Raw genomic sequence first — 12,776 nt, 5'->3', positions numbered from 1 at the left:
CCCCCCCTCACTGTCACCCCCTCCAGTGTCTCCAGCGGACCTCTGCTCGGCTCAACTTGTGACTCTGATGTCGGCAGCTGGGAGGGAGGGTAGAGCTGAGGCCCAGGCTTTGCTGAAACGGCTAGGCCATAGGCCTCATTACGGAGGTAGGGGAGGGGTGAGGCCCTGTCTGGGTGGTAAACTGGGTCTGAGTCTGAAGCCCTGAAGCGCCTCGCTCGACAGCTACCGAACGGTTATATAACTTGGCTGCATGTTTGCATGCATAACTCCACAGAATGACACAAACCTCTTACACAGTGCCATATATCACAAACTCAAGCATATTCAATCTTCCACAAGCTTTCTTTGACCCTCAGACTTTACAGACCTCATAGGATCCTCATTGTGATAGAAACGCACTAATTCCTCCGCGAGGATCCTTGCATTGTATTTGCAGTACCCCCCCCCCCCCCCCCCCCATATTGATGTATCTCCCCACGAGTTGTCTTTGTTCTGTTCAGTGCTCCGGAAAAGCCACCTAACATTTTATCAAAAGTGCTCAGTATTCCATAGGAACATAAGAATTCGGTTAATTTGGCCTTTTGTCTGGATGCTGTTTGTGAATGATTTTGCCATTCGAATCAAGGCGCAGGAGGTTCATCGATGCTACCGTTCGGATGAGATAATGGGTTGTTTCGTTCTTCCCCTGCCGCCATTACTTCATTATTGATCTCTTGGTTCTTGCCTTCTTGTGTGTCCTCACACACATTCACACAACTAAGGTGCTGAAATGATAACTGTATACTGCCATCTTCTGGATAGAAGAAAAAATACAAGTGAATTAAAATTGCAGGATTCCAGACGAAAATAATAATTAAGTATTGGATTTTTGTTAAATGATTAACCTTTTTTGTCCCTTCAGTGACATCAAGAAAGAGCGGCAGCCTCCGTCACCAGATGATGTGATCGTGTTATCAGACAATGAGCCATCCAGTCCTCTCATGAATGGCCACTGCTTCACAAAGACTGACACCGATAAACTTATGGTAGTAGTCTGAGTTCATTCATTTCAGTTTCTTCAGACATGTATTTGTCAAGCTGTCAGTTTCCTCTCACGTTTCACATCCGTCTTCACGTTTGCAGAAGAGTTCACCTGAGGAACGAGAGCGCGTCATCAAACAGCTGAAGGAAGAGCTGAGACTGCAGGAGGCTAAACTGGTGCTGCTTAAAAAGCTACGACAGAGTCAGATCCAGAAGGAGAGCAGTGTGCAGAAGGTGTGTTTTGTTGGAGCTGTTATCTTATCAGATGAGCCTCACTTCCCTTTAATGTGTCTTAAATGAGGCAGTTTATGTACTAATGAGAATGTTTCCTGTTTTGCTCATGTTCAGGCGACTGGCTCTGTGGCTACTCCTCCTCCTCTGGTGAGAGGTAGCATGACATCAAGTAAAGGACCCCTTCAGGTAGTCACTCATCTACAGGTTTTTACCTGCCGCTGTAGAGCAGTGGTGGGCAGTCACTTCTCCTGAGGGGCCGCATGGAAAATGAGGACTGCCGCGGCAGTCCAAGTCAAATGTTTAACTCAGTTCTATTCATTATTGAAATTTCTTTATCTAAATTTCAATAGGTGACTAATGATTTCCTGTATCAGTCAAATTCAAGCACTTGTTACTGGTTATGTCTGGTAACAGTATAAATACTCTTTAAATATGTTTTTTTTTCTTCACAGTAGCGCTCACTTTATCTTGGTCTTCAGTAAAAAGGAACTTACATCTTCACATCTTAGTGAAATGTTACATTTTGTACCATTGTGCCTTTTTTTCCGCTATGAGAGATGAATGGTTACAGATTTTATGAGTTCTGTTCAGCACATCTATAACATGTGACGATAAACTATGTTGAAAACAGATACATGCTCTCATTTAAACAAAAGTTGTTGCGCTTGCAGTAAAAGTGTAGTGTTTTATTCAATCATTTCATTTTGCAATTTTTTCATTAATCTCACATGGGCAAGTCATAAAACAATCAAAGGCCTGCACATTACCCACAGGTCTTACAATGCTCAGGTCTGATATGGAGTGTAAATTGTATTAATGCCTGGACAACTCCTCTGTTTTACAGAAACATCTACTATTAAGGTCAATGTGCAAATTGCCATTTGTATTTGCTTACACCACTGCTGTACTTGTAGGGGACTGGTCGCAGCTCAGGCACAGTGATCCCCCCTCCCTTGGTGCGGGGCGGACAACACATCCCATCCAAACACAACTCTCAGACTGTCATGCCTCCCTTGGTCAGAGGAGCCCAGGTTAGTGCATGGATAAAGGATTTTATGAACGGGGTTTCTTCAGCGCATTTTAAAGCATTAGTAATCTTTGATTTGATTTTGTGAAAAAGAAGGCCTTAAATGGCATTTAAACAATCTTTAAATCTGATTCTTGGTGACATTAAAAATTCCTTGTTGTTTTTCAAGAATAGTTTTCCATAATATGTAATACTGATAGAATAATTCTAAGCTGTGATTTGCCAGATATGTACATCCTGTGAAAACACGTGGTACTATTGAGATAAATATATCTGGATGTGACAGCCTTGACATAAAAATCATCTTTTACAAAAACAAATTTGTGGAATTTTTCACAGTCGTGGTATTAAAAATGTTATAATACAGGATTAAAATGGTATTAAAAAGCAGTATATTTGATTTGCTGATTTCTGTAGAAACCCTGTGTATTCATTCAATTTCAATTGATGCTATAGGATTGTTTTAATGATGTTAATTGAAGGATTTAGAATTTTATATATTCACTTTGTCTGTTTTTTTTGTCCTCTATCCATCTGCATTGTTGTCTTCTGTAATGGCGGTATCTGTGTGTGGGATTATCAGCCTATTGCTGTGACTCCCCAGCAGATAGCCAGTCTACGTCAGCAGCAGCAGCAGCATAGTGGTTCAGGGCCCCCTCCACTCCTTCTGGCTCCCCGGGCCTCTGTGCCCAATGTCCAGGTCCAGGGCCAGAGGATCATTCAGCAGGGACTCATTCGGGTGGCTAACGTGGCAAACAGTAACGTCATGGTCAACATCCCTCAGGTGAAGGCAACATATTCCAGCATACTGTCTTAGAAGGAAACATTTGAACAGCAGATATTTTTCTATGATTTCATCATCCTACCTTCCAATGCCGTCCTGTGGAACTCTGCTGTGTCTTCTTGTTTTCAGGCTTCTCCAACTGGCCTGAAAGGCTCTTCAGTGTCACCCAACTCCAGCATCAATGACTCCCCGGCCAGCCGACAGGCGGCTGCTAAACTTGCACTGCGCAAACAGCTGGAGAAGACGCTTCTGGAGATCCCTCCACCCAAACCTCCTGCTCCTGAGTTCAACTTCCTTCCCTCTGCAGCAAACAATGAGTTCATTTACTTGTTGGGTTTGGAAGAAGTGGTGCAGAAACTCCTGGAGATGCATGGCAGAGGTGGGTAGACTTCAGATAAACTTGTGAAGCTTGTTGACCAATGGCAGGAAAAAATTTAAAATCTAGTTAGTATGTTTATTGTGAGCCAGTTTAATGTGTGTGACTGAGTTTAGTTTTATTCCACATGTAAAGTATGTGCTTAAAACTGTTATTTAGCATCTTAGGAATATACCCAGAATCTACCAGTTTCTCTTCTCTCTCTAACATGGAGATGCTGATACATGTCTTTGTCTCTGCTTTCTGCCCACCCGCCTTCCACCTTCCAAAAAAAAAAAAAAAAACAGCCTCATACCTTCAGCTTCTCCACAGTTCAGTTGTTCATGTGTTGACAATGACCAGGAAGCACAAACACATCAACACACCAGTTTCAAAGGCATTGCATTGGCTCCCCATGTCTCTTAAGATCAGCCGTTAATAACAGAACCTACAGCGAGGCTGCTTTCCAGCTCTACGCACCACATTTAAGGATCAGCCTGCTGCAGAATCCGAGGGCTGCAGAGAACACACGTTTTTAAAAGCAGCTTCAAGACCTTCCTTTTAACTAATGTTCCCTTTTTACTTGTAGGATTTTACAATTGTTGTTTATCATTTGTTTATCTTTGGCAGTGGGTGGGCAGATGGGTGGGTATCACTGTTTCTAACTTGCAAAGCACATTGTGCTGTCTCTTATTGTTTCAAATGTGCTATATAAATAATAATGGATTCATTGATTGATAGGTAATCTTGGCCCAGCTGCTGCGATGGCCAACATTACTCCCAAAGAGCCATACACCTGTGCCCAGTGCAAGACGGACTTCACCTCCCGCTGGAGAAAGGAGAAGGTCGGGACCATCCTGTGTGACCAGTGCATGTCGTCCAATCAGAAAAAGGCCCTGAAGGCTGAACACACCAGTCGGCTGAAGGCAGCCTTTGTCAAGGCACTCCAACAGGAGCAGGAGATTGAGCAGCGTATTCTTCAGCAGGCTGCCTCCTCTGTCTCTAAAAGCTCCTCGTCCTCTCCCTCACTGTCCAAAAGTGACATACTGGTGTCCCATCAGTACAAGCAGGTCAGGGCTGCCATGCAGCACAGATCTGTGGGCCATCACTCCATTAAGCAGGTTAGTGTGACAGTCATGTTGTTGAACAGCGCTTTTCTTTCAAAACGCATTACCCAACATCAGTCGTTACAATAAGCATGAAAATGCAACATTTCCTGATGTCTTGTTGTCTGTCTGCAGAGTCAGCTGTCACACAGCCTCCAGTCTGTAGGGGCTCACAGCATGGCCCACTCCTTCACCTCCTCCCAGCTGCAGAACGCAGTCACAGCAGCGGCATTGGGTGGTAGGCCAGATAAGCATGTGGCAGCACGGACGTTGCACCAGGGGGCAAAGGTCAGTGCCAGCGGCAGCAGTAACCAGAGCAACGTGGCAGCCTGGAGGAAGCAGAGTGGTGGCAACGCAGGTATGTAAACATTGCTGAAAGCGGAGCACAGATCAGTCATGTTTGACCATTTCTCAGCCTCGGACCCTTTGTGGTGTAACTGTTCTCTTCTTTGATGGATATAATTTCTGCACTCCATTTAATTACTATCCCATGAGCTGACTTCCTGTGTTTTTTGTTTTTTTTTGTCTCCTGACAGGCGTCACCATGGCCTATGTGAACCCCAGCTTGTCTGCTCATAAGAGCAGCTCTGCTGTGGAGCGTCAGCGAGAATACCTGCTGGACATGATACCCTCTCGTTCCATCTCCCAAGCAGCAAACACATGGAAATAATACAATCTCACTCCCTACTGACACCATTACTATTATCCTCCTAATATCAATAACAGCCATGCTCATTATTGTTCTAATCCTTTCTATGGACTCATGTTGAAATGGAAAAGAGGAGATTCAAACCTCTTCTCTTGTTGGATGAACATGTTCTTACATCTCTTTCCCATCTTCTACTACTACCTTCTTTCTTATCTGGATCTTTCCCAAACCGCAGCTGTGCTGACACAGCTTTCGGGATGCAAGAATTGAATTTTGGGTAACTTTTGGGAGGGAAGGGGTCGACACAGGTGTGTACAATTTTGCAAACATTTCCAGTGATGTCGCCTCTTCCTTCCGGTATACTGATAGGAGTATCCCAGTTGCAACAGGATGAAGCTGCGACAAAGTCCCTTAGCTCTTCCCTGCCTCTGGATAAGGAGAGGCAAAGTAATAATCATTATTATATATGATAAGATGTTCGCCTTATGTCCTGACCCTCTCCAGTCTGATTCATGGGCCGAATTTAACCGAAGACCTTGTGACAGGGATTGTTGTCAAGCTTTGAGGACCATCCACAAATTAACTGCTTCAGCTTTGCAAAAATTATTAAAATGGAAAAAAAAGAACTGTTAAAAAAGGAAAAGTTAAAAAAAAAAAAAGAAAAGAAAAAAAGATCTCTATCTGCACACAGACTGCCTCTTCTCTCTAACCCACAGTGTGTTCAGTAGAGAAGTTGATGTGTGTTGGATTATTTTGTATGGCTGAATGTTAGGATTTTTGTTTTTTCTTCTGTAAGTCATATACTGTGTTTGGAATATTGTGCTCCCTGATACTTTGGAAGTGGCCTCTTATGAAGGTCTGAATTTACAGGCTAATGTTACTGTTGAGGTGGTTTTACATCTGCTGGGTTCCATGTTGTGGCCTAATATTAAATCCTTTTTTTTCTAAGATAAACTAGAAACTATTCTTATTGAATATTGTAAAATAAGCCTTCCAAAGAAATAGTGGAGCCCAAATGGAATCCCTTCTGCTAGAAGGTTTCTAGTTTATTTGAACCCTCTCTGGATATAAACATGTATTCATGCTAAACCGAGGGGGTGTAAGGAATGTCATATTTTTGACATTGTTTTGCTTTTAGTCATAGGTTGTGGTGCATTATTATTTTTCTTCTATAGGCAAACTGTCTAAATTTATTTATAGGGTCATGTTAGTAAGGACATATTCTTATGCCCTAAGTTTGAATGGATCTCCACTTTACAATTGTTTTCTCTTGTGTGTCAAGTGGCTCCCACGCACCCCACGATTGGTCCTGAGAGAAGAAGCTGGACAGCTTTCAGAATGTAGTTATGCAAAAACCCCTATAGCAACAAAAAAAAAAAACTGAACTTCTTAGTCTTTAACATTAAGGTGTGTATGATTACTGTCAGGTCATTGAATTGAACTAACTCTGCCTTTCACAAGAGCTATAGTGCATTTTGATCAGGTCGCAGCAGCACAGGATAAGCTAGTAAAGTATGTTCCCACCTCCAGCTGGGCAAGTCCAGTTTGTTCATCGACTTCAGTTATTTAACAACCAGCTCTTTCATTTCAGTCATTGAGGTTTTACTGTTATGCCAGCTTGTCCACTCATTTATGTATCTTGTAGAAAATGTTGAATTCAAAACAAAAACAAATTCATGATGGATGCCACTGACAAGAAATTGACCAACCCAGCAGTTTGATTTTTGAAGTATTGTTTCTGTCTCTTGAAGTTCTTGATATTCATTGAGAATATATTGTTCATTATTTGTCATTACTGATTATAGAGTTGGCTTCTTTGTTCTTGATTACCTCACTCCAGATTTTATCAAAACATCCACCATTTGATTTTATACAAGGCTAGTTATGTCCTGTATTTAGAGGGCACTCTTCAGCTCACAGAGAGACACATCAGGTTTACTGGGCAGCAGTTTTCATGCTTGGTTTTGTCATCGCTGTTCAGCCCAGGGTTTTGTTTAGGATATTGCTTCGATACAATATGCACACCGCTGATGGAAATACAAGATTTGAGATTGTTGTTTCTGTCTCCAAGTAGCATCGGCCATGTTCCCAGTTGTCTGTACATTTCTAACGGGCAGACGGGCGCAACCTGTGACTTGTTGATGCAAAATAAGCAATCCACATTGAGCCCATCACTTTTGTGACCTGAGAAGCGTCACCCCGTGCTGTCCTGACTACTGCCTGCTGCTGTTGCTGCTGCTGCTGCTGTTTTTCTGAATACAGTTTCACCATTCCGTTTGGTTGGGGAGGGGAGGGGGGGTTGATGTGTTGTTAAATGCAGGGCAGCCCAATTGGGGGGGGATGTATGAGAAATGTTTGGTTTTTTGGGGTTTTTTTCTGCTCTATCAAATAATAATAAAACTAATTTTAACCCCTCCCTCATGACTGCGTGATATATTTATTTATTCGCTGTGGCTCAGCACCGTTGAGCTGCAGGGAGATGCTGTGATGGATGTAAACATTTCACTCACTTAAGGTAAAACCTGTACAAAGCAAGTAAAGCGTGAAATTCACTGTGATGCAGAACTATATATTCTATCTTCATACTAAGAGAGACAGACAAACGCCTCCCACAATATATTACATTCCAAAACAAAGACCAAAAATCATGAATGAGTGTCTGTGCGTGCTCTGTGATGGACGCATAACTCATTGGCTCCAACCCTAAATTGAGAAAGGCACAAAACACACTCATCTAGAATTATTGACAGATACATTTCTCAAGCAGTATCAAAAGCAGACCTGACATCTATTCTTAACTTTGAATTCTCATAATCTAACAATACTCATTTAAAGATGCATTGATTGTTTTGTGTTTTAGATGTCTGTTTTAAAACAAGAACTGTCTAAAATCAATGAAAACATTTAGATAATCTCCATATGTATTGAATTCCCAATTTAAACTTTGCGTTATCAAGATATTTTACACAGTAGAAATGTAAAAGTGGTTGTGGAGTTAAGAAACACAAGATGAGGTGAGACTGAAGAGTTCTGTGTTAGTTTGAATGACAAAAACACAACAACAAACAATATATCTAATGAGAAGGAACAATGTGCAGTCCTGTCAATCCAAGCAGGGAACTTGTGGCACGGACACCACCATCACTGAAAAATTGTTTCACATTAAAAAAAAAAAGAGAAAAAGCTGTCAAAGATACGTCTCAATAATGTTACTGAAATAATGTGTGGACTAATGTAACTAGTCGCCCATAGTTCTTTGAAAGTAACACAACAGTTTGTCAGTGGGCAACATGATGATGCCATTAAAATCAGAAATGGCTACAAAACATGGTGGAAGCCTGGGAGGGCATCACTGCATCGTTTTAAACTGGACAAACTGGATAAAACACTCGAACCAAACCAAAAATCAGGTGGAAGATAAAAGAAAGTTAAAGACTGGCATCCAGCAGAGACTGTCCTGCTTTAAAAATATTGATTCAACAATGAATTTGAAATCATATCAGAATATTTAAAATGTGCAGAGAACATCTGACTATAGAAAGATGACAGATGGAACCTGGACTTCATAACAGCATGATAATGGTAATAATCCGCACAGATATACCACAGAACTGCACAAAAACAAAAAAGATTCATGGAGAGATTAAACTAATAAAGTTTTAGTCTTCCCTTTTGCCAAAAAAAAAAAAAAAAAAACCCCTAAAATTTGCATTCTTGCAATCTTCAGTATCTGCATTCTACAACCTGTGGCTGCAGGGGGCTGAAGGTTATAACAGATAACTGTGAGCATAAAGCTTCCCATCGATAACACAGAAAGACGCAAACACCTGTGGGCAGGTGAGTCTTTGGGCAGGGGGATAAAATCACAGTACATCACTGGATAAACACTCAAAGGCAGGTAGAAAGGTACGTATTTCAGTGTGTGTTTAAATGATGAATAATCCTGCAATATGGAGTGATAGTGGTAACTGCTCTACATGCCACACTGTGGCCTTAAACAATTTACCTTCAATCATCCATCTATCACACACACGCACACACACACACACACACACACACACACAAATACACTCACACAAACATCCTCTTTTTTGGGTGTTGCCTGCCTACACAACAACCATAGGAAACACAGATGAACAGTTTAAAATCTTGAAATAAATGATATTTTTAGTTGGCAGAACAGAACAGACATTTCATAGATGCATTAATCTGTGTTGCTCCGTCAGCCATTGAACAGGAAAATGATGCTCAGTAGTCAATCATTTACAGAAATCTAGTATTTTTTTTTTAAATAATATTCCATGCCCTGACCTATAGTAACTAGTTGAATTATTGCTAAAAAAAAAACCCTGTATAACCTTGTGCTAGAAGTGCTCTGACACAGAGTGGCCCTCAGCTTGTTCAGATGATTTTTTTCTTTCTTTCTTGACCCTCACTGTGATCACAGTTTTATGTTCTTCCAGATTACAACAGAGTTTAATTAATTACCTTTCTCAGGTCTTGTTTGCTTTTCCTACAGTTATACCTTTCAACCCATAGGAGGCAGACTGTAACAACATTCATGGCACCTGTCCGCCTTCATTTGGTGTTACAGGGACTCTTCCATTGATAAACACTCACTTTCTCAAGTGAGCTATTTTTTTTTCTTCTTTCATCCGTATTGGAGGATTTTCTGTGTGAGCAGAGGTGTGATGATCTGCCATGAAGTCAGGGCACACTGGAGAGAGAAAGACAAAGTCGTTATCATCTTAAACCTCAGAAGTGAGCGTCAGGATCTGATCATAAAACGCCCATCCTCACAGCTTCAGTGCATTACATGTTTACACATTTGCATCTTTTTTTCTCTCTCTCTCTCTCTCTCTCTCTCTCTCTCTCTCTCTCTCTCTCTCTCTCTCTCTCTCTCTCTTCTATCACGTGTTTCTCCAGTTGCCCTAAATCCATATGATGCACACTTCAAACCCCTCCTGGGTGGTGGGGTGGTGCAGCCCTGCTCCTCCACCTTCATGCTGGGGGGGTGTATATATTTCTGCTTTGCTCCCACTGTGATATTACAGCGTTATCACCATGTGGACGCTGTTTGAGATTCCCCTGAGTGTTTTCTCACTCTGCTTCCCGATCTGGATTCTACATCAAGGCATCCCTTTGCTGCTGAACGTGTGTGAGTGAGTGAGTGTGTGTGTGTGTGTGTGTGTGTGTGTGTGTGTGTGTGTGTGTGTGTGTGTGTGTGTGTGTGTGTGTATGTGAGAGAGAGAGAGAGAGATGACTGAACAGCCATGATCACGGCAGCCTGAGCCAATCAGCCAGCGAGCACGATGCCTCCTGATTCTTAATTGGCTGGATTTCCCAGCGAGCGCAGCTGATCCTTGGAGCCAGCTGGTTTTATCAGAGAAAGAGTCGGAGCCACAGTGGGAAAAGAGGCAGAAAGGAGAGGAGAGAGGGAGGCTGTGTCAGATACAGGCGAGATTCAGAGTGTGTAGTAGCCAGTAATTACCTTCCGCGCGCCTGAACCAATCACGAGCCGTAGAGGGAGAAACGGAGGAGAGCAAGCCCATTTAGATTCTCAGTCTATTCCCAGGCAGAGAGGCAGGCAGTGTGTTTACTGAGCCACAGTCAGGGAGAAGGAAGCAAAAGGTATTTGTTGGACTGACACAGCCTGTCCTTTCTCATATTTGCAAAGACGTGCTGGGTGAGAGCAGATGGAGAAGATGAACCACAGCTCAGCCGAGGCAGAGGCTGAAACCATAGAACCACTGCGTTACCTCAGGTAAGCACCTGTACACCTCTGCTATACCTCCTCTTCCTCGCTGAACTGTTCCTTCTTTGGTGCCAGACACTCGTGACAGCTCTAAAACCAATGTTCAGAGTGAGAAAGTAATAAAGGTAATAATTAATAATAAGAACAATTAGAATGGAAACAACAACAATAAGGAGAGACTTGTAGGGAAAGAGTCAGAAATCTTCACAGAAACTTTCTGCTTTACATTTAAAAGTTAAATCATTAGGGGTGTATGATGAGGGGAAGGAATTATTTTAATTTAATGATTAATAGTGATGTGGATGGTGATAGTTGTGGGTGTAGTGGTTACCTGCAGAAATACCTTGATCTGCTCCAGGTAACCTGCGCTCCGATGTGTCAGTCTTGAATTTCCCTCATTGCTTTCCTCCACTCCACTGAAGCCTCAAATTGAATTACAAATACAAGCTATTATTGAGATTAGGAGGCCTGTGTTTAATTTGGCATTATCTGGCTATATATTAGCTGAGCATCTTATGATTCAGAGTCTTTGAGGATCAGAAGTCTAATCGTTTCATTATGTAATCAAGTGTTCTTGTGGTGAGGTGGTTCTCCAGTCGCCTCTGGAGCACCACTTTCACTTTCTGACTGACACAATAATCGCTGATGCATAAAGACATGCATTTATATGTGATGTGCTTGGCATGTGATTTCCAACATGCCAACTGCTCAAAACAAATATTAAAAATAAGAGGTGTTTCTGACATTAAGTGACACTGAAATGCTCACACAAATACTGATAACTGTTCGGCTGGACTTGACAATCTTTGGGTCTTCAGTGAAGCCCATTGAGTATACATCCTTAATTACTGTGAGTGTGACCACAGTTGTGACCCAGGCACATAAGGCCAGCGGCTCAAATATGAACTTCACTCATGATAAAATCAACTGTTCAATTAAAAGGGTTTCACAGATCACACCAACTTAGCAGGAGTAAGAAAGAAGCTGTTCTTATCTCTCAGTCTTGTTCACAGCTGTATGTACGTAGACGGCTCCGTTGATACCGAGGCAGCAAGCTTTATAACAGACTACAATTAAATCACAGCTGAATTTCACCAGTTTCACAGTGAAATGTTTAGTTTGCAACAATATGAGTGTAGTTGTAAACTAAGGTTGTGTTGCTGCATCAATTTCCCAGAGTGCAACATGTTTATCTTTACTTATCTTTACTCTTTTTGCAACATGAAAACTGTACACATTTTAACATTTGTGTTCTGGCTTTTTTCACTGTGCTGCTGGTGGCCAAAGTATGTGTTGCTGGAGCTTGTAAAAGAGCACAAAGACACGCAGGCATGCCCAGTCACACATCATGGTGCATATCAAACGCCTTTGAAATACTCAAAATGGTGTTAAATTCTACAGTGCAGTGACAGGATTAGTATGTGAATGCATGAATGCTTTGTGGTCTTGCTGTTTTTGTCTCTTGCTAATCTACTATAAACTGGTCGTGTTTTTCCTCAGGAGGAAGCATTTCCACGCTTTCCTGTCCTTACATGCATTTCACATAGGATTATGCACTCAACCTCGCTTAGACAGATGGTCTCATCCTTTTCTGTTGATCATTCATAAATATAAATCACCTCGTGGATCTCAGATGGATTTTACAGTTTGCGTGTGCACGCAAAGATTCAGCTGAAATCTGCATATACTACCTATCGGCGAACACAATACTCGCTCACATTCACCAACTTGCCTTCTGAAATCTCCGGGCACTCGGTATTCTACACCGTCTCCGGGTTGCCGTCACACACCCAGTGCATGTACCAGTGTATTAAGACTATTCTTGGAGCCTGTTTTACCCTCCTAA

General features: G+C 42.0%; 2 protein-coding genes across 5 annotated transcripts in view; both read left to right on the top strand.

The window, feature by feature from the left end:
- Positions 1–7,034, top strand: part of gatad2ab (GATA zinc finger domain containing 2Ab) — a 36,789-nt gene extending 29,755 nt beyond the window's left edge. For 2 of the 4 annotated variants that reach the window (XM_030084062.1, XM_030084060.1), the window contains exons 3-11: positions 902–1,025; positions 1,123–1,254; positions 1,369–1,440; positions 2,169–2,285; positions 2,865–3,065; positions 3,195–3,444; positions 4,162–4,541; positions 4,662–4,884; positions 5,063–7,034. In XM_030084062.1, the coding sequence (XP_029939922.1) occupies positions 902–1,025; positions 1,123–1,254; positions 1,369–1,440; positions 2,169–2,285; positions 2,865–3,065; positions 3,195–3,444; positions 4,162–4,541; positions 4,662–4,884; positions 5,063–5,196 (1,633 nt within the window). In that variant the 3' untranslated portion in view covers positions 5,197–7,034. The remainder of the gene's footprint in view (positions 1–901; positions 1,026–1,122; positions 1,255–1,368; positions 1,441–2,168; positions 2,286–2,864; positions 3,066–3,194; positions 3,445–4,161; positions 4,542–4,661; positions 4,885–5,062) is intronic. The other 2 variants (XM_030084064.1, XM_030084063.1) reach the window with 2 other exon arrangements.
- A 3,540-nt stretch (positions 7,035–10,574) lies between these two features.
- Positions 10,575–12,776, top strand: part of yjefn3 (YjeF N-terminal domain containing 3) — a 53,674-nt gene continuing 51,472 nt past the window's right edge. Inside the window, exon 1 of the mRNA XM_030084067.1 lies at positions 10,575–10,939. Within this exon, the coding sequence (XP_029939927.1) occupies positions 10,872–10,939 (68 nt within the window). The 5' untranslated portion in view covers positions 10,575–10,871. The remainder of the gene's footprint in view (positions 10,940–12,776) is intronic.

The sequence above is a fragment of the Salarias fasciatus genome, chromosome 23 (assembly GCF_902148845.1).
Source record: "Salarias fasciatus chromosome 23, fSalaFa1.1, whole genome shotgun sequence".
Taxonomy (NCBI): domain Eukaryota; kingdom Metazoa; phylum Chordata; class Actinopteri; order Blenniiformes; family Blenniidae; genus Salarias; species Salarias fasciatus.
Note: the sequence above shows the minus strand (reverse complement) of the source record. Positions and strands in the feature narration are given on the sequence as shown.